General features: G+C 42.2%; 1 protein-coding gene across 1 annotated transcript in view; it reads left to right on the forward strand.

Annotated features, from left to right (window-relative positions):
* The first annotated feature begins 7,795 nt into the window (after positions 1-7,795).
* LOC124798585 (neuronal acetylcholine receptor subunit alpha-10-like) overlaps positions 7,796-22,778 on the forward strand; it is a 224,888-nt gene continuing 209,905 nt past the window's right edge. The window contains exon 1 of the mRNA XM_047262047.1: positions 7,796-7,882. Coding sequence (XP_047118003.1) covers positions 7,798-7,882 — 85 coding nt within the window. The 5' untranslated portion in view covers positions 7,796-7,797. The remainder of the gene's footprint in view (positions 7,883-22,778) is intronic.

Consider the following 22,778-nt stretch of genomic DNA (forward strand, 5'->3'; position numbering starts at 1 on the left):
TTAACACGAATTTTGGTTAAGGCGAATTACGAACTCTGTTTTAGTTCCTAGCGTATTTAGATTTCACTGTAACACAAACTTCCGACCTCAGAGTATTCTAAAGCGTAATTTTTTTCCGAAATGAATGTAGGAAATGTAGCTACAAAGCTAATTATACTTATTGTTTACTCGTTTTTAACGTATTGTAGGTCGGTATCCGCGATTATCACCTCAACAATCAGCGTATGCTGTACATTGTAAGACATTCGATAACGTGTGCAGCAGCATTTAGGAATGTACTCAGTGCGAGATTTGACAGGTGTTCTGTTAGTCGTAGCCGTGTCGAGTTAGAATAGTGAATAAAAACTACAGTTCAACCAGTACCGTAGCACGCGAAAGTGGCAAAGACGAAACAGACAGCTCTAAATGTACAGTTAAAGTTTAAAATTCTAGATGAAGTGGACCGTGGTACCAAGAAAACAGCAACAGCAGAGCAGTTTGGAATACCTAAATCTACTTTATCTACGATTATTAAGAATCGAGAAAAAATTATTAATGCTGCGGCATCAGGTTCTGGAAACAAATCTAAACGACTTCGTACCGCCAAGTATGAAGACATCGAGACGTTACTGCTAGAATGGTTCAAGCATATGCGTACATCTAACATACGTTTAACTGGCCCTGTGATTCAGTTAAAAGCAAACGATATTTCTAAAGATATGGGCATCGAAGACTTCCGTTGTTCTGCTGGTTGGTTGTATAGGTTCCAAAAGAGACATTCAATTTCATCTGTACACATTTGTGGTGAAGAAAGTGCGAACAGCTGGTTTCATGAATTCAACCGAGTGAGGGAAAAGTATGCCTCGTGTGATGTGTTTAACATGGATGAAAGCGGATTTTTCTACAATCTTTTTCCAGATCACACTCTGGGATAAAAGGAGATGTGTCACGGTGGAGCACGAAGCAAACGTGTGACTGTTGCACTGTGCTGTAATGCTGACGGCAGTGAGAAGTTTCGTCCCTGGGTTATCAGTGAATCCGAGAAACCACGTTGTTTTAAAAACATAGATATGGACACTTTACCTTGCATCTACTCTCACCACAAGAATGCTTGCATCGATGGCACATCATTTCGCAAGTGGGGTCTTCGTTTCACCAGTCGAATGATTGCTCAAAATAGACATGTTCTTCTTACATTGGACAGATGTACTGCCCGTAACGTTCATGATCTGAACCTATCCAACATAAAGGTTCAGTTTTTTCCACCCAACACCACAAGCTGCCTTCAGCCTTTGGACAAAGGCATAATCTCTCTCACATAGAGAGCTTATCGTAAGCGACTTGTAAGAGCTGCAATTCGTGCTGCTGAAAACAGTAGTGCAACCCCAAATTGGCATCTGCTTAACGCAATAAAAGCCATCGCAGCAGCCTGGAACTCAGTATCGCCACATCATATAGGGAAGTGCTTTAACAGAGCTTGGAGACATAGCAACACTGAAGATGTCCACGAGTTAGAAGATGCCACTTCAGTTGATGAATGGACAGTTCTGCAGGACGTTGCGAACCCTGGGATTAGTTTCGAAGAATTCACTAGTGTAGACGACAATGTTGCCGCATGTGCTTCTGTGGAAACGGATGTGCTAAAAGCTGTGAACGAGGTGCAAGAAGGGCCATCAGAAGAAAGTGAAGAGGAAGAGAATACTGATACCATTCCACCTACCCGTCAGGAGATGTTTACAGCCGTGGACTCTTTAGAACGGTTCGCTTCAACATCCGACGTCACTGTTGGGTTTACGGACGCTGTCATTACAGTTGGTTGTGAAATTACAAAATATTATCGTTCGCATGAACGTCAGCGAACCATGACCGAATTTTTTCCAAGAACGTAACGTACATAATTTGTGAGTACTTGGATTTTAGAATCACTTTATAGTGTGATAAGTCTACAATAACGTGTATTACACATTAGTGTACTGCTGTACATGTATAATTATTAAAATCTGTGTTTTTCACTTAACACTAATTTCTTTAACACGAACTCCTGATTTTTCGGTCCCTTCGGATTCGTGTTAACGAAGTTTTACTGTAGTACGATCACGTCGATGTTTTCCCGAACACTGCAAACTCCTCCCGGTCTCCACGAAAGTCACGTAAGTGGTTTCGAATCCTGGTCATCATCATCATCGTCATTATCATCATCATTTAAGACTGATTATGCCTTTCAGCGTTCAGTCTGGAGCATAGCCCCCCTTATGAAATTCCTCCATGATCCCCTATTCAGTGCTAACATTGGTGCCTCTTCTGATGTTAAAGCTATTACTTCAAAATCATTCTTAACCGAATCCAGGTACCTTCTCCTTGGTCTGCCCCGACTCCTACCCTCTATTGCTGAACCCATGAGTCTCTTGGGTAACCTTGCTTGTCCCATGCGTGTAACATGACCCCACCATGTAAGCCTGTTCGCCCTGACTGCTACATCTATAGAGTTCATTCCCAGTTTTTCTTTGATTTCCTCATTGTGGACACCCTCCTGCCATTGTTCCCATCTACTAGTACCTGCAATCATCCTAGCTACTTTCATATCCGTAACCTCAACCTTGTTGATAAGGTAACCTGAATCCACCCAGCTTTCGCTCCCATACAACAAAGTTGGTCGAAAGATTGAACGGTGCACAGATAACTTAGTCTTGGTACTGACTTCCTTCTTGCAGAAGAGAGTAGATCGTAGCTGAGCGCTCACTGCATTAGCTTTGCTACACCTCGCTTCCAGTTCTTTCACTATGTTGCCATCCTGTGAGAATATGCAACCTAAGTACTTGAAACCGTCCACCTGTTCTAACTTTGTTCCTCCTATTTTGCACTCAATTCGTTTATATTTCTTTCCCACTGACATAACTTTTGTTTTGGAGACGCTAATCTCCAATCCTGGTCCAGCACAAAAATATTCGTGGTTTCATTTCAAGCCCTAGCATATGCACCCTGAATCACTAGTGGTAAATAATTTTCATTTCTAATGTATTTTCATGCGATGTAAACAATTTCCCGGTCAGGCAAAAAAAAATTGTATCCTGATTTTGGTTTCTAACATCTCGCTGCTGATGAAAAACATAGGTATCTAACATCCGATTTTACTTAGTTATCGGTCTGATTACGTGCTGGTTTCGAGCCCCCGACACAAAACTAAGTCATGCCACCTCGTTATAAACACGTGCAAACTTTGTTACTTGAAATTATATTAAACTTTTTCGTGGTTAGTTAATAGGGAGATAAGGAACTTGACAAGATTTCAGGCAAAGTACTACGATTTTGAAGTTCAGGTCTGCTAACTGATACTGGTGAAAATCTCGGTATTTCACGATTCTTAATGCCCGGCCACCAGTGACGAATGTTGCTGCGATCGAGCCTCGGTCACACACGAAAGCTGAATTACAATGGTTGTAACTGGTTGGTTACAATCAAGTTACAAAACAAAAAAGTTCATTATGTCGTTGAAAGTTGAAACATGAGCACAATAACTGTTCGGTCATGAATAAAGAGAAATTACTGGTGATACAATGTTAATTTTGAGGTTTCCATAGAGCGCTTGCGGTTGTTTATCGAGTTGCTTTTAACTGATTAATTCAACATCCAGTGCATGACCAACCACTCATATCAGGCACGAAGTTTCGCAGGCGTGGGGAAATCTTTGAAAGAGCAAAACTACTTCCAATTTCTTTAGTACTTTAGGAATACAGACATTGTCTGTAAAGCTCTTCTTCATAAAAATATTTAATTTTGCATAAAGATCGCTGGAATGACTTACGTGACAGAGTTAATTAACTCAAATTCTAACGGGTGCGGTAGTGATTTTGAAATGTCACTAGCTGTAATAAAAATTGTGTTTATAAGCGTTACGGACTGTCTCATCTCTAATGATGCGTTTCCTACTATTTGCGGCTCGTGGTGTTGATTTATATCTGGACTGATTACCTGAATGAACAGTATTCTCTTGCGATCCATCATGGTATCCATTTTATATAGTCCAACGGCTGTACTAGAAAGAGATTAGAGAACGTCTAAGATAGTTACGACATGTGGGCAGCATGCAAATTAGGCGAAACGCAATTCAGGTCGTTCGGATACCTTTGGGCACGATAGTAAATGATATGTATTCTTAGTTGCGAACACGAACAACGATCAGCTGTATAAGGGAATGACGACAATGAAAATTTGTGCCGGACCGGGACTCCAATCTGTAATTCCCGCATTACGCGAGCGGTCGCTTTAACCACTTTGGCTATCCGTGTACGGCTCAACGCCAGACTCAAATTTTTATACGTCACAACCTGTACTCGTACACACATTGTGACATTCACGTACAGGGAAGGACATTTTAATTTAAAGTCGTTGCCTGGTATCGGCGGATAAATACTGTACATTACTGCAACGCCTGTGTTGTTCCTTCGGGACATGCACTGCAGCGACTAGAGCTGTTATGAAACACATGAAACGCATTTGGAGTTGCAGTTGCGAATACAAAGAGCCGTAAGATGTACAAGGGAATGATAGTCTTGCAAATTTGTGCCGGACCTGTACTCGAAAGCGGTATGAAGGGAAAATCCGGGTTCGTGTCTCATTCCGGCACAAATTTTCGTTATCGTCATTACTTACACAGCTGATGGTTGTTCGTATTCGCAACTGCGAATACATTTCATGTGTTCCATAACGGCTGCAGTCGCTGCAGTGCCCCTTCGGAGTTGGATGCATGTCGGAAGGAACATTGCATCGTTCTTTTCAACAACACAGTCACTCTATTATCGTCATTTGAGGTGTCGTGTTACAGAAGAATGCCGAAAATTAGGTGGACTGTTCTAAGTCTTCGCACCTACGTGCTCGACTGTACAAAGTTATGTATGCCTCTGTGTATATTCATGCACCAGTAAACCACTTTCACTTCACCTGCTCCTTCTCGCTTCCTTCATTCGGCCAACCTTTCAGTTTTCAGGAGCAGACCCACGCGCCGCCTTCCAGGCGGGATACAAAACTATTCCTGCGAGGTGGTAAAGCCATTCGACTGAAGTGGATTTCAAGCAACCTATTACAATTCTGCAGGCTTCGTTGAGAGCTACATCCATCTGTTTGACATGAGCTAAATTATACCAAACAGGACAGGCATACTCTGCCGCTCCTTCTGCCTATAGACGTATAACATCGTGTGGTGGGAAGTACTGCTCAGACTTACTTGGATTGTATCTCAAATGGTGTGTTGACCAGAATGGGTAGTTGCTGTTGGCTAATATCGTGTTTTACTGATTCTGTAACTTCCTTGTATAGCAGCAGTGAAGATGGCTATTTATAGCCGAAATCTAGATACGCAAGAGTAAATAGAAATATTAAAAAAAGGTAGGAAGATTTTTCTGTTTAGCAAAAGTGACAAAAAGCAGATTTCAGAGTACTTGACGGCTCAACACAAAAGTTTTGTTTTAAGTGCAGATAGTGTTTAGAATCAGTGGACAAAGTTCAAAACCATCGTACAATATGCGTGAGATGAGTATGTGCCAAGCAAGATGGCAAGCGATGGAAAAGAGCCACCGTGGTATAACAACCGAGTTAGAAAACTGCTGCAGAAGCAAAGGGAACTTCACAGCAAACATAAACATGGCCAACACCTTGCAGACAAACAAAAATTACGCGAAGCGAATGTAATATGAGGAGGGCCATGCGAGAGGCGTTCAATGAATTCGAAAGTAAAGTTCTGTGTACTGACTTGGCAGAAAATCCTAAGAAATTTTGATTTTATGTCAAAGCGGTAGGTGGATCAAAACAAAATGTCCAGACACTCTGTGACCAAAATGGTACTGAAACAGAGGATGACAGACTAAAGGCCGAAATACTAAATGTCTTTTTCCAAAGCTGTTTCACAGAGGAAGATTGCACTGTAGTTCCTTCTCTAGATTGTCGCACAGATGACAAATGGTAGATATCCAAATAGACGACAGAGGGATACAGATACAATTAAAATCGCTCAAAAGAGGAAAGGCCGCTGGACCTGATGGGATACCAGTTCGATTTTACACAGAGCACGCGAAGGAACTTGCCCCCCTTCTCGCAGCGGTGTACCGTAGGTCTCTAGAAGAGCGTAGCGTTCCAAAGGATTGGGAAAGGGCACAGGTCATCCCCGTTTTCAAGAAGGGACGTCGAACAGATGTGCAGAACTATAGACCTATATCTCTAACGTCGATCAGTTGTAGAATTTTGGGACACGTATTATGTTCGAGTATAATGACTTTTCCGGAAACTAGAAATCTACTCTGTAGGTATCAGCATGGGTTTCGAAAAAGACGATCGTGTGAAACCCACCCAGCTCGCGCTATTCGTCCACGAGACTCCAGAGGGCCATAGACACGGGTTCACAGGTAGATGCCGTGTTTCTTGACTTTCGCAAGGCGTTCGAGACAGTTCCCCACAGTCGTTTAATGAACAAAGTAAGAGCATATGGACTATCAGACCAATTGTGTGATTGGATTGAAGAGTTCCTAGATAACAGAACGCAGCATGTCATTCTCAATGGAGAGAAGTCTTCCGAAGTGAAAGTGATTTCAGGTGTGCCGCAGGGGACTGACGTAGGACCGTTGCTATTCACCATATACATAAATGACCTTGTGGATAACATCGGAAGTTCATTGAGGCTTTTTGCAGATGATGCTGTGGGTGTTTCGAGAGGTTGTAACAATGGAAAATTGTACTGAAATTCAGGAGGATCTGCAGTGAATTGACGCACGGTGCAGGGAATGGCAATTGAATCTCAATGTAGATAAGTGTAATGTGCTGCAAATACATAGAAAGAAAGATCCCATATCATTTAGCTACAATATAGCAGGTCAGAAACTGGAAGCAGTTAATTCCATAAATTATCTGGGAGTACGCATTAGGAGTGATTTAAAATGGAATGATCATATAGGGTTGAGCAGATGTCAGACTGCGATTCATTGGAAGAATCCTAAGGAAATGCAATCCGAAAACAAAGGAAGTAGGTTACAGTACGCTTGTTTGCCCACTGTTTGAATACTGCTCAGCAGTGTGGGATCCGTACCAGATAGGGTTGATAGAATAGATAGAGAAGATCCAACGGAGAGCAGCGCGCTTCGTTACAGGATCATTTAGTAATCGCGAAAGCGTTACGGAGATGATAGATAAACTCCAGTGGAAGACTCTGCAAGAGAGACGCTCAGTAGCTCGGTACGGGCTTTTGTTGAAGTTTCGAGAACATACCTTCAGCGAGGAATCAAGCAGTATATTGCTCCCTCCTACGTATATCTCGCGAAGAGACCATGAGGATAAAATCAGAGAGATTGGAGCCCACACAGAGGCATACCGACAATCCCTCTTTCCACAAACAATGCGAGACTGGAATAGAAGGGAGAACCGATAGAGGTACTCAAGGTACCCTCCGCCACACATCGTCAGGTGGCTTTTGGAGTATGGATGTAGATGTAGATGTAATAAAAGCTAACCTGATTACGACAGACTGTTGTGTGCCTCTCCTTCCTTATAGTCTAGGATCGCTGTACACGACAGTTCCTTACGGCATCAAAAGTTGATCTAATAGTCCACTCTGCACTGCATTAGGGTGATATTTTTGGTCAGGTAGTCGAGGCTGCAGGTGCGAAGTATCTGCACGCTTAAAATTCCCGTGCTGTCGGCCACGGTAGCCCTCGCTGGTAGCGAGCGGGCGGCGGTAATCGGCGGCGCGATCTCTGGGGGCGGTGCCGCGCCGCGCTGAGCCGTATCACGGGGGCCGCCGCCGCCTCCGCCCCCGCAGACAGTCTGACGGCGGCCATGGCTTCGGCGGACGCCCTCCTGCTGCTGCTGCTGCTGCTGCCGTTGCTGCTGTTAGCCTCGGCTAGAGCGGACATCCAGCCAGGTCTGTAGCCCAGTGACTGCTCCGCATCTGCATCTTTGTATACCAGTACACAGCACAGCCGATGTGCAGTGCGTGGCGTAGGGTACTTCGTGCTACTAACATCGTTTTTCTGCTCACTCCACTTGTGTACTGAACGAGGGAATAATGACTGCCTACATAAGGGAACAATTGACAGGAATGGGGGAAAGAAATACAGTAGAAGAATAATGAGTAGCTTTGAGGGATGCAATAGTGAAGGCAGCAGAGGATCAAATAGGTTAAAAGATGAGGGCTAGTAGAGATCCTTGGGTAACAGAAGAAATATTGAATTTAATTGATGAAGGGAGAAAATATAAAAATGCAGTAAATGAAGCAGGCAAAAAGGAATACAAACGTCGCAAAAATGAGATCGACAGGAAGTGCAAAATGGCTAAGCAGGCATGGCTAGAGGACAAATGTAAGGATGTAGAAGCTTATCTCACTAGGGGTAAGATAGGTACAGCCTACAGGAAAATTAAAGAGACCTTTGGAGAAAAGAGAGCCACTTGTATGAATATCAAGAGCTCAGATGGAAACCCAGTTCTAAGCAAAGAGGGGAAAGCAGAAAGGTGGAAGGAGAGAATAGAAACTTTCGAAATGTTGAAGATTAGGTGGGTAGATCACGTAACTAATGAGGAGGTATTGAATAGGATTGGGGAGAAAAGAAGTTTGTGGCACAACATGACTAGAACAAGGGATCGGTTGGTAGGACATGTCCTGAGGCATCAAGGGATCACAAAGTTAGCATTGGAGGGCAGCGTGGAGGGTAAAAATCGTAGAGGGAGACCAAGAGATGAATACACTAAGCAGATTCAGAAGGATGTAGGTTGCATTAGGTACTGGGAGATGAAAGAGCTTGTACAGGATAGATTAGCATGGAGAGCTGCATCAAACCAGTCTCAGGACTGAAGACCACAACAACAACAACAACAACAACAGGGGTCTCCAAACTACGGCCCGCGGGCAGAAACCGGCCAGCGAGGGCCGGAAAACCGGCCCGCATAAGGCTGTCCGGATATTCCCGGTATCCGGCCCGCCAACAATAGAGTTTCGAGGCCATCGCGACCAATACACCGTGACATTGGCTCTGATATTCGCTACCAGATTACATAACTAAACTTGTTGTTGTGCCGCTTGAAATAACAACGCGTTGACATACTCTACCTCTGTTACGTGTTGCAGTAATAGCGTTGCTAACAATGATTTTGACATTTCGTTAACTTCGGAGGACGCTTTCGTGAAGAATGTGCAGTGACGTACTCTTTTGACGGTGAAATTCGCCAGAACAAAATACGCCAGAATTTCGGTCAGGTACGTCCACCAATCAAAATTATGTTATTAAATAAAAATCGTAGATCGTTTCAGTGCTAGCTATTCCCACAACCTTAGATTTTTGCGATTTCTTTACATTACGGTGATCGTGGAGTGCTAGGGTGCTTTAATCCCCCTAGGTAGATCTTGGCCCTTATGACTTCGTGGAGGAGTCAATGTGGCGCGCAGACTAAAAAGTTTGGAGACCCCTGGCCTACAGCATCAACCCGAGCTTCACCGGCAAAATCTCAAATTCATTTTAGTATGAGAGACAGTGGTCTCTAGTAACATCAAAAACGAATTGCAAATCGCCTGATTTTTATCTTCATTTATGTTTGTACCAGTTGTGTTGTTGTGATCTTCAGTGGTTTGATGCAGCTCTCTATGCTACTCTATTGTGGTGTGCGTACTGTAAGACCTTCGGTACACACACCATCAGATTATTTGACTTGTCGCTCTAACGAAGTAGGCGAGCGCCAGCAATATGTCTCGTGGTTTTATCGTGGCGTGTTTATCTTCTGCCGTTAGGTCAGACGATAGAAATGCCACTTGCACGCTTAGAGTAGCACATTGACGGTGACCAACTTTAAACAGAACTTAATTTTCACACACATTTTAACTTGATTCTGGATGCTATTTACAATGGACAATCTGAAGTTCCTTTGGTCTTGGTGCGTTAATCTTATTCTCACATATATCTCTGATACTTGACAAAAGTGTCTATACATTTATCTTCATGGCTATGTACAGGAATATGGTAATCTTATTAGGCGCAGACTGAATCTTGACTATAGACTAATGCAGACTAATGTCGACTGATTAATTGGAGATCTGTACACTCGTTATAATACCTCGCGCGTTCAGGTATCACTGCGTGAGTGTGATCCGCGAGGACAGAAGGTTCTATGTTAGCAGCAATCTCATTGGCTGCGTTACATATTAATACGTGGATCGGCGGAGGCAGAATTTGGTCCATCTATATGACAGCGCCATCTCGTAGTGTGGAGATGGACGAGCGCTGCGCCTGCGCTGTTGTGCTCAGCGGGACGCGCTCTATTGGGAAAGTTGTGTACGTACTGATTACGGGGAACTATGTACACAACATCCATCCAATGCAAGCATTTTCATCTTCAAATTACTACTGCAACTACATCCTTCCGAAACTGCTTTCTGTGTTTATCTCTTTTTTCCCCTCTACCGTTTTCACTCCCACTGCCCCACTACCACTTCCCACTAATACTAACCTCATGACACCTTGATGTCTCGGCATGTATCATATCAATCGGTCCGTCCTAGTTAAGTTGTGCCACAAAATTATTCTCTCACTAATTCTATTCAGTATGTCCCCATTGATAATGCGATCTACCCATCTAATCTCCAGCATTCTTATGCAGCACTGTGTTTAAAAAGCTTCTGTAAAGTTTGGAATGTAGGAGACGAGGTACTGGCAGAAGTAAAGCTGTGAGTACCGGGTGTGAGTCGTGCTTCGGTAGCTCAGTTGGTAGAGCACTTGCCCGCGAAAGGCAAAGGTCCCGAGTTCGTGTCTCGGTCGGGCACACAGTTTTAATCTGCCAGGAAGTTTCAATGCTCCTAGTAATTTAAAATTCTGTTGAAAATTAAAAATCTTGGAGACTAACATTTCTCTTGGAAAGCAAAAATCATCTTAGAATCGAAGAATCTCTTAGAAAGTAACTTCTTAGAAGATATAAAATTGCTTGGAAAATAAAAATCCCTATGAATAACAAAATTCTCTTGAAACCTAGCCGTATATTACCTAAATTACCTTACGTTTTTATGTACTACCCCTGTGTTGGTGGCCTGCATACATGTAATTACACAACTCAAAATGATTGTGTTAATAGGTCCGTTCCACTTAGGCATATGTGTAAATTTGCCTTGCTTGAAAAATTCGAGTGCGTTATGTCGATAAACAGTCCACCCATCTGCTGAGAGGGCTACTCTTAGAAATTTCTGAAATATGAATTTGTCCTAGTTTTTCTATGTCGTGCTGCTTCACTCATTGGAGTAGATAATCTTAGAATACTTTGTGAAGGAACGTCTCCGTGGACACATCTTAACATACGAATTTGACACTGAGGGACAAAATGGACCTTTGTAAATGTTTCGAAACGTGTGCTTAAGTATTTTATTTGTGTGTGGTACCGTGGTGCATTGCTCATCGTTGTCTGATAAATTTTGACTTTTTTTGGCGATACATGGAAAGTTTACCAAAAAGACGGATTTAAAAGCAAAGGAATTTTAGATCTGGCGAGGTTCACAATAAATCCGACTACGAACCAACAGCGTCACCAGTTTTACGTCTTAGATTAATAATCGTTGTTTTTAACGGCGACCGAATGCAGACACATCGATTGTAGTCACCCAAAGGCAACCTAAACTCGATAACACGGATGTAGCCTGAACATACGTTAGTAATAGTTGGTGGCACTTTAACCAAACCAGTATCAACTGCAAGAACTGGGGATAAATTACCTTCTGGAACTCCGAAAGCCTTGAGAAACAATAACTAATACTTTGAATATTAAGGCTGTCCAAGAAGGACGCAGCTTTTGAAATGCTCGACATTTCTATTCTGGTAAGTTAGCAGCACTGAACGTTTCACGAATTTCGTCTGTTTTCATTGTGGTTAGTAATGGAGCGCTTCACGAAGAAACAGCCTGTTGTCTTAGTGAAAACTATTTGTAAATGCGTTGGACGTTGCGCAGAACCTGTCGGCGAACTCCGTGAAATGTTAGTTCATCAACGTACTGCACCGAATAAGTCGGTTATGATGAGAGTAATTGCTATATTGGAGAAACCAGGTGCAGTTGTGGGCATTAAACCCTTCAGTCTTCCTCGTGTTACTCGTTCTGCGGAAAACATCGCTACAGTTAGTGTTAATGCTGCTGTAGGTCCGAAGAAATCTAATCGCTGACGTTCACAAAAAAGGGATATTCCCAGAACCATCACACATCGAATTATAAAAGAAGATGTGCACATTTCGGTCAGTAAAACTCAAATGACACAAGAACTGAAACCAAACGATCACGATAAGCGCCGAGCACGTGCCCTTTGAGCACCTGTAAAAAAAGTGTAGACAAAAATTTCATCAAGAAAATAAAGTTCATTGGCGAAGCACTCTTTCTGTTAAATGGCTTCGTGAACAAACAAAATGGCAGGTTCTGAGACATAATACCCTCGATTAAGTATGAGAAACCTATTACATCCACAATCAGTGACAGTATGGTGTGGGATTTGGTCTGAGAGCTCAACTGATCCGTACTTCTTCGAAGATGAGGCCGGAAACGCATTAACAGTCGTCGGCGAACGCTTCAGCAAGAGTTACGAGAGTTTTGTGGTCTGAATTGTGAAAGACGTATTGTGCTAAGAAGCAATGACTGCTCCCATAACTCGTCATAGTTAAGCCTGAAACCTTCAGGCTGTTGTTGTTGTTGTTGTTGTCTTCAGTCCTGAGACTGGTTTGATGCAGCTCTCCATGCTAATCTATCCTGTGCAAGCTTCTTCATCTCCCAGTACCTACTGCAACCTACATCCTTCTGAATCTGCTTAGTGTATTCATCTCTTGGTCTTCCTCTACGATTTTTACCCTCCACGCTGCCCTCCAATGCTAAATTTGTGATCCCTTGATGCCTCAGGACATGTCCTACCAACCGATCCCTTCTTCTAGTCAAGTTGTGCCACACACTTCTCTTCTCTCCAATCCTATTCAATACCTCTTCATTAGTTACGTGATCTATCCACCTAATCTTCAACATTCTTCTGTAGCAATACATTTCAAAAGCTTCTATTCTCTTCTTGTCCAAACTATTTATTGTCCATGTTTCACTTCCGTACATCGCTACACTCCATACAAATACTTTCAGAAACGACTTCCTGACACTTAAATCAATACTGGATGTTAACAAATTTCTCTTCTTCAGAAACGCTTTCCTTGCCATTGCCAGTCTACATTTTATATCTTCTCTACTTCGACCATCATCAGTTATTTTGCTACCCAAATAGCAAAACTCCTTTACTACTTTAAGTGTCTCATTTCCTAATCTAATTCCCTCAGCCTCACCCGTCTTAATTCGACTACATTCCGTTATCCTCTCTTTGCTTTGTTGATGTTCACCTTATATCCTCCTTTGAAGACACTGTCCATTCCATTCAACTGCTCTCCCAAGTCCTTTGCTGTCTCTGACATAATTATAATGTCATCGGCGAACCTCAACGTTTTTATTTCTTATCCATGGACTTTAATACCTACTCCGAATTTTTCTTTTGTTTGCTTTACTGCTTGCTCAATATACAGATTGAATAACATCGGGGACAGGCTACAACCCTGTCTCACTCCCTTCCCAACCGCTGCTTCCCTTTCATGCCCCTCGACTCTTATAACTGCCATCTGGTTTCTGTACAAATTGTAAACAGCCTTTCGCTCCCTGTATTTTAACCCTGCCGCCTTTAGAATTTGAAAGAGAGTATTCCAGTCAACATTGTCAAAAGCTTTCTCTAAGTCTACAAATGCTAGAAACGTAGGTTTGCCTTTCCTTAATCTATTTTCTAAGATAAGTCGTAAAGTCAGTATTGCCTCACGTGTTTAACATTTCTACGGAATGGCTTCAGGCTATGCAAAAAGAAAAAAATAATGATGCTAATTCTGTGCCCCAAGTAACAATTTGTAAATGCAGTCTGACTCGTAAAGTTTGTTACATACATGTACACTTTCATGATTCAGCAAACCGGAATAATGGGCTTGCTTGGCAACTATTTGAATACTACACAGTGAATAACGATCCATGCAGACGGTGATCCAAAAGAGAGCAAGTGTTAGCTTTCTGTGCATATCGTTCATCTGTACAATGAGAACGTTTTCTCTCTATGGTAACCACTGACTTTAAATACAAAGAATAATTAAAACCTCAGAGGACAGTTCGTGAATATCTTCTTCATTCAACCTCACTGAAATATGCGAGCTCACTCTACACAGTATTTAGCAAGCAACATTCATCGATACAGCACATGTCGATCTACCTTGTCTGCACTGAAACCAGAGAAAACTTACTTATTACCTATAGTTTGTGACTGTCACTAAATATGTGGTTTTGGGTACGCCAGAATACTTATGGACTGTGAGGCAAAACCACAGTACACAACAAGAAGGCCGTCATGCAGACTGGCACTATCATGTGATTTAGATCGAAATAATTCCGGAATAAATAGATTCATGAATGTATATATTGTTATTAAAAATAGGTAAATGACATCCGAGCCTACATGGATCCTATAGCAAAAAATACAAAACTCAAAATTCACGACAAGTAACTGGAACATCACGTTCCCACTCCACGATTTTGAACAAAGCTTTAACTATTTCATAATTTAGGAAATGGTGAAAACTTTGAATTTGTAGTATGATCAGTTGAAAAGATAATATGAATTGCTATAATTCGATGGGCAGGTCGCCGAAGTGGCGTCAACTTGAAAGACCTGCACCCGGCGAACGGTCGACCCAACGGGAGGCCCTAGCCACACAACATATTTTTTATTGCTATAATTAGATTCAATTCATTCAAGTATGATCAGCGTATGAGTATCCATTTTACCACCCACAGGTACGTTTCTGCTTGCCTGAATTTCACTATGGTAAATGACTGAACTGGTCTCACTCAATTCTTTTGTCATTATAGAATCTCCACATCTGCCCAGATAGCCGCCAGACAAAGGCAGTCTTCCTCCCAAGATGGAACACAGGGCTCCTCCAAACAGGGCACTAGAAACTAACCAAATGGCGAATGCAAATTCAGAAACAGCCTGCGGCTTCCAGTACATGAAGGCTCCCCAATGGTAGAAAAAAACTTACTCCTCAAAGATGCAACACTACGCAAAGTGCCCATGGAAAGATATTCCTCATAATGTTCTACCGATTAACCGAAACTGATTACAGCAGTTATGCAAAAAGTATTGCGTAGATAAATATCGTGATCTACTAACAGCAAAATATAATGAGTAGAAATTAAAGTGTCAAATGAACAGGCAACTATTATCACACCTTCCTTTGTAAATTAAACAGATTGGCAATGTGCTGTGGAGGAGACCACTAGAGGACATTGTAAACTGGTACATCATATCCTAACAAATTTTCAAAAAAGAAAGTTGTTTAATAAGAACATTAATTAAAATGAGTATTAAATGAAAAATAAACCAGGGTAACCTCAAGGCAGTGCCTTCTGGCTTGATATTATCCAATTCTGTGACATGATTTCCTAAAATATAGGCTAAATGGTGTTAATACATTATGGCAAGACTTTCAAGTCTGTTAATACAAAAATTAGGCCATTTGCATCTCGTATTTGAAACTTGAATTTAAAATTGAGTAACCTGACATTAAGTAAAATAATAAGTAAATATGGGTTAAATTGAATAACTAAGAAATAAAATGGCTCAAATTAAATTGATTAACATTAAAAGAAATAACTCTCAAAGTTCTCTGTCGGCTACATGTGCTGAGGAAAATTTGATTTTAAAGTATAACAATAAATATAGAAATTAATCATGTTTATGAACAGGATAAGTGGTAAAACGTACATATGTACAATATCATAAATACAGATTTTTAAGTAAAAGATGTCATTATTCTAGTCATATATCAATGAGACTAGACATTATGGTGCGTAGATGATTTATGTAAGTGTATGCATACATCAATGTTATTGAAAAGAGAACACAAAGACCAAATAATTTTATGAGTTTAATAGTTTCTTTTAAACTGCTACACGTATCAATTCTACTCATACAAGGTAACATTGGCCAAGGATAGTCAAATAACTTTTAAATCGATTATGACACAACAGTTGTAAAAAAAAAAAAAGCTGTTGAATATCGTCTTCACCAATAAAGTTCTTGACTGATAATGCATCTCAGACTTGAAATGATTAATGTTCTGTCTCTTCTGCATTATCTGCATTATCGTATATAAATTAAGTACACTAACCATACACACAGACCGATTCAAAGACTTAGATTGAATTGTAATAGAATACTAATTAGCATAAAATACCATAGAAGACAGACTTAACACAGCGACTCTACATTCATTCGGAGATACTTCTCTGCAGTCAATAACTCATTATGATTAGAAATGAGTATACCACACCAGGTGCGTGTGGCTAACTACGTGATGTGCCACCAATAAAGATCAACATAAATGTAAATATTAAAGCCTTTGGCTGTACGTGTTACTGTACCTGTCAAAAATATGGAAACACCAAAAGTGCAATACATAATCATTCCTAATAAGTTGTAGGAAACGCATTGGCATTGAAACAGCTTCCAGTCGTCTCGGAATGGATAAATGAGGCCCTGTGCCGTTTAAAGAAAATCTTATACCATTCTTCTCGCAGAATAACGGCAAGCTCAGGCAACGATGCTCTAGTTGGATAGTGATCAAGAACCCTTCTCTCCAAACTAGACTAGAAATGCTTAATGAAATTGAGATCTGCTGTGGCCAGGTGAGACTCGAAATTTCTTACTTGTGCTTACAAAACCAGTCTTGGACTGCGCCAGCTGTATGAATAGGGGCCCTGTCGTCTTGCTACACAGCACCACCACTGGAGAACAAACACTGTACCATGGGTGATCAGCCAAAATGGTCACTTTATCGTTTGCAGTAATGGCACCATGCAGAGTAATCGTGAGGTCCAGGGAATCCCACCATGTAGCTGTCCAAATCATTAGTGAACCCCCGCCATGTTCCACTCTTGAGACGTAAATTTGCCCAGAAGTTGGAAACAATGTGAAACAAGACCCATCCAACCAAATGATATCACACCATTGCTCCATATACCAGGTTTTATGGCTTCGACTGAGGACTGGTTTTGAAACAATGATATTTGCGCACTTTCGCTACATGCCGTTTAAATCTTCCATATGGTGTCTCTTGGAACATGAAATACTTCGGTTTCCTTGATTGAGGAATCACCCGCCATATAAGCACCAATTGATTTAGTTGTGATACAATGCTCTCACAACCACACAGAATTCTGCTCCGGCCTCGACTAACGCTTGTACAGGGCGCTTATAATTAAACTTTGGTTGTATTACGCATTATAACATGGAAACTAATTACCGAACGAGTACCGAAGTTGGTAGCATTAATGCCCAGAATGTGGGCTGCATGATTCCCATGCATCACAGCGCCACCGTTTAGTTCCATCTATGGCCACTAGGAACCGTGATCAGTCATCTGATTCATAGTATCCCACACCTGACAAGTCGCAGGGCACTTTTGACGTGTCAGCATGAGTTTGGACAAAAGGAGCAGGGCATTATTGGTGAAGCTGTATTATCAAAACAACAGTAGTGCTGCAGCTGCCCTTCGAAAATATCGCCGGCTGAAAAGGTTACGAAAGGGTCCTGTTCCTCCACCTGCTGGGCGGAGCATGATGGGCAAGTTCGAATCAACTGGAGAGCTGGGCGTCGCTCCGGGAAGAGGCCGACGACCGGTTGCACCACAGGTGGTTGACGAAATCGCTGCTCCTATGGCAGACAACGCTGCGAGCAATTCCCGATCGTCAGGCAGTGCGCGTGCTGTGTCACGACAGTTGACCATCCCGTGGTCAACTGTACGGAACGTGCTTCCAACCATTGTCAAATGGTATCCATACAAGATCCACATCGTGCGGCAGCTTGCACCACAGGACGCACGACGACCTGTTGACTTCGCTCTCCACTTTCTCGTAATGTTGAACGATGACGAGGGCTCGCTCAGGGTCATCATATGCACGGGCAAAACACATTTTTCTGTGACGGCTGAGGTGAACACACAGAATTGCCGAGTGTGGGGACCTTCAGCTCCAGTGACTATGCATGAAGTTCCACTGTATGGTGAACGTGTCACCGTATGGTGTGACTTCACGGCTACGTTCAACATTGGTCCATTCGTTTTTCAACAGGTTGGCGCTCAAGCACCAAAGAGGTCAGCGTTACTGCGATATGCTTCGCCAGCATGTCATACCCGCCCTACAGGAGAGAGACGTGTTGAACCCAACAGTTTTCAAGCAAGACGGGGCCACACTGCACATCGCTCGTGAAGTTTACCTGCTTCTCCAAAACACATATGGAAACGATCCAATTATCACTCAATCGTTTTCCAAATGCTTGGTCGCCACGATCATGTGATCTCACTTCCTGAGATTTCTGGTTGTGGGGCTACACGAAGAAAGGGTTTACCCCGGGAACATTCACACATGTGCTGATCTGAAGCGCAACGTGTTAGGAGAGGTAGCCAGCATACCACGAACAGGCTTCGTTCTGCTGCGCAGAATGCAGTCCTGCGCTCTTTCAGACTCATCTGGACAGTGATGGGCGCCATATTCAGCCCTTTTTTAGCAGTAATGGTACCAGTATGTACTGATATGATGATTCTGCATGATTTCTCTTCGCCATGACACTGACATTAATGCTACCAAATTTACTCCTCGTACGGTAAAAAAAGTTTCGGTGTTATAACGTGTTAAATAGGGAAACCATCCGGTACATATTGAGGACATTGCACAGGGGGCGTTCGTGGTCAAATACAACAGCGCTACCTGCGGGCTTGGTTAGCATTGGCATTTATGTTCATGACATATATTTCTCACTGAGTTTCCATATTTTTGTCCAACCCCTGTATGTGAAACAGTCCTTGACGTGCTCCAGGATTAGCAGATTTGCTGCGGTTTTCTTGTGAAGGGCCCATGGACTACATCATCCATAGTTTCACGTCAATAATGCAGCTAGCAACTCATCAGGGAACCCAGGCGCCTGTTACGTGCCGAATTCCATACTGCTTGGCAGATCGATTGTTTCCTGTACTTTTCAAAAAGGTGAGGCACCTATGATTTAAGTCAACACCTCTCAGGCAAACTGTATGCGGTAATGTCTGTGGCTGTGTCCTGCCATCGACTACGTAGGTCGAGTCATGAAAGTTAAAAAAAAAATTAATCTTACGGCCTCATATGGCACATCAACATATACATTATTTACACCCATCATCTTTCAAGATGGACTCTCTATGTTATACAAGATTGGTTATAACTAGATAAATTCTTTGCAATTCACAATAACATACACAAGGTTCGCTATGTGACTGGACAGTTAACGGAAGTAAACAACATTATGAGATAACCATGACACAAACAAAACACAAGTAAACAAGATTCCCGTATCGTATCAAAGTATAATGACACATTGAACAGTAAATAAGATTCAAATCACAAATTTTATTTCCTGGAGCTATAATCTGATGATCTACCCTTTAAGCAACTGCACATGTCTCCCTACAAAGTCACAGTTACTTCAGTACCACAAAAATACTAAAATGACCACTTCTTCCGAATTCCAGCATCAACTAGAACCCTCTTATTCTTCTTCATTGGACGCCTTGAAACCTTCTTTACCTGTAGAAGCACTTGAAATTATTAATCAAATAATACCTATCATCAGTACTCAATTTGTAGTAAAAATTGAATCAAACCTCATTTTACGTTCATCACTGTTGCTGTTCTGCATCTCTCCTCTTCTCCTACAAAACATCAACCAACAGTGCAAGCTTCTGGTCACGTGATATATCAGTAAGAAATGCAAAAGTCTCAGCACCGTCTTTATTAATATAACAAAACATATTTCACATTCAATAAAACAAAATAGATTTCACATTCAAATGCCCTAAAACGGCATAGATATACATATTACCCCTAAATACGTAAGAGCAATTACAAAAAATGGTTCAAATGGCTCTGAGCACTATGGGACTTAACTTCGGAGGTCATCAGTCCCCTAGAACTTAGAACAACTTAAACCTAGCTAACCTAAGGATATCACACACAGCCATGCCCGAGGCAGGATTCGAACCTACGACCGTAGCGGCCGCGCGGTTCCACACTGTAGCGCCTATAACCGCTCGGCCACTCCGGCCGGCAGAGCAACTACACAAGTTAATATTTTAATAATGGTCAAACTAATTTTTCCTTCTGACTCATTACTTAGATTTTTTATTTAGAGCTCACCACTCAGTTTCCTATCTGACCTATAGTATGTGAAGGAGGGCTTTGCAGGTTTATACAAATGTAGAAGTCATAGTCCGAAACTAGTAATAGCATAATAAAATCGTTTCAAGAAAACCTGTAGCTGGTTGCAGTATTTCCTACAGTGTATAAATCCAGAAATCCAGTTGTGTTTCACAACCACGAGATTTTCCGAGCCCGTGCTCCACTATGTGATCAAAAGCATCCGGACACCCCTAAAACATACGTTTTTTATATTAGGTGCCGTGTGCTGTCACCTACTGCCAGATACTCCATATCACCGACCTCAGTAGTCATTAGACATCGTGAGAGAGCAGAATGGGGCGCTCCGCGGAACTCCCGGACTTCGAACGTGGTCAGGTGATTGGGTGTTACATGTCAGATAGGAAACTGAGTGGTGAGCCCTAAATAAGAGATTTATGAGAGATTTCCACACTCCTTAACATCCCTTGGTCAACTGTTTCCGATGTGATAGTGAAGTGGAAGCGTGAAGGGCCACGTACAGCACAAAAGCATACAGGCCGACCTCGTCTGTTGACTGACAGAGACCGCCGGCGGTTGAAGAGGGTCGTAATGTGTAATAGGCCGACATGTATCCAGACCATCACACAGCAATTCCAAACTGCATCAGGATCCACTGCAAGTACTATGACAGTTAGGCGGGAGTTGAGAAAACTTGGATTTCATGGTCGAGCGGCTGCTCATAAACCACAGATCACGGTGGTAAATGCCAAACGACGCCTCGCTTCGTGTAACAAGCCTAAACATTGGACTATTGAATTGTGGAGAAACGTGTGGAGTGACGAATCACGGTACACAATGTGGCAGTACGATGGCAGGATGTGAGTATGGCGAATTCCCGGTGAACGTCATCTGCCAGAGTGCGTAGTGCCAACAGTAAAATTTCGAGGCGGTTGTGCTATGGTGTGGTCGTGTTTTTCATGGAGAGGGCTTGCAACCCTTGTTGCTTTGCGTGGCACCATCACATCACAGTCCTACACTGATGTTTTAAGCACCTTCTTGTTTCCCACTGTTGAAGAGCAATTCGGGGATGGCGATTGCATCTTTCAACACGATCGATCACCTGTTCATAATTCACGGCCTGTGGCGGACTGGTTACACGACAATAACATCCCGGTAGTGGACTGGCCTGCAGAGTCCTGGCCTGAATCCTATAGAACAAGTTTCGGATGTTTTGGAATCCGACTTCGTGCCAGGCCTCACCGACCAACATCAATAACACTCCTCAGGGCAGCACTCCGTGAAGAATGGGCTGCCATTCCCCAGGAGACCTTCCAGAACCTGACTGAACATATGCCTGCGAGAGTGGAAGTTGACATCAACTCTAAGGGTGGGCCAACACCATATTGAATTCCAGCATTACCGATGGAGCACACTACGAGCTTGTAAGTCATTTTCAGCTAGGTGTCTGGATACTTTTGTTCACAATGTGTAGTATTGTGTCAATAAATCGTCTTCTTCGGTCTACTTCATAACGCTCCAAAGGAGTGTCTGTGTGTTACAAACTCGTTAAATTGATATCGATCATATGAGTTATAATTCGTGGGATGACTTCCATTTCGTTTCCTCTGCATTAGTGTGATCTGTACAGCCTTCCACTCTCTATGTATGGGTTTCTCTTGCCGTGAGATTGTTAAAAGTTGAGCCGTTTCATCAGCATACTCAGAAAGGAATCGAAATCGTTTATAACCTGGATTGATAGATCTGCCTTTGTATGTGACTTACGTTGCTTTGCTACACTGCGGGTATCTGCTTCTAAATTACTCATGTTGTCAACTGTTCTTCATTAGAATTCAGGAATACGTATTACATCCTCCTCGGTGAATGTGTTACGAATATCTGTGTTTAGTAACGCCACTGCAGCAGCGATGTTATCGGTAACATTATCACTGCTATCGTACAGTTAAGGTACTGATTGGTTCTTATTGCTGGTATGCTTTATATATCACCAGAGTCTCTCTGAATTTTTGGCCAGATTTCGAGACAGAGTTTTGTTATGTGAACTATGAAAAGTGTCTCACTCTGAAGTCCGCGCTAACGTTCGAGCTTCTGTAAAAATCGCCAATCCTGGATATTTTGTGTTCTTTAACCCTTTCGTGGGCAAAATTATTGAGCAGTTTTTTTAATGAATGGAGAGCAGATAGTAGTTAATAGATAGATATATTTATCATACAGAATATCAGATTTGCTCCAACTGTGAAAGTGAGGTCACACAACAAGGTGGGAAGTATTCTTCCCACTGCCCTTCCTTGGAGTTAAATGACAAAAACAACTTTTTCAATGTATGTCATATTTATTTGATAAACTTACTTCTCTTGTTACAATGATTGTTCACAATTACTTGCCATGAAATTTTCTGAAACATGGGTCTATGCACAATGGTATTTGACAATATGTACAAACACAGCGAGTGCTCTTTTCCGCAGCTTTGTACTACAATGACGGCACGTCCAGTAGGTTTGTCCTAAAATGGGTTG

Source organism: Schistocerca piceifrons, chromosome 5 (genome assembly GCF_021461385.2).
Source record: "Schistocerca piceifrons isolate TAMUIC-IGC-003096 chromosome 5, iqSchPice1.1, whole genome shotgun sequence".
Taxonomy (NCBI): domain Eukaryota; kingdom Metazoa; phylum Arthropoda; class Insecta; order Orthoptera; family Acrididae; genus Schistocerca; species Schistocerca piceifrons.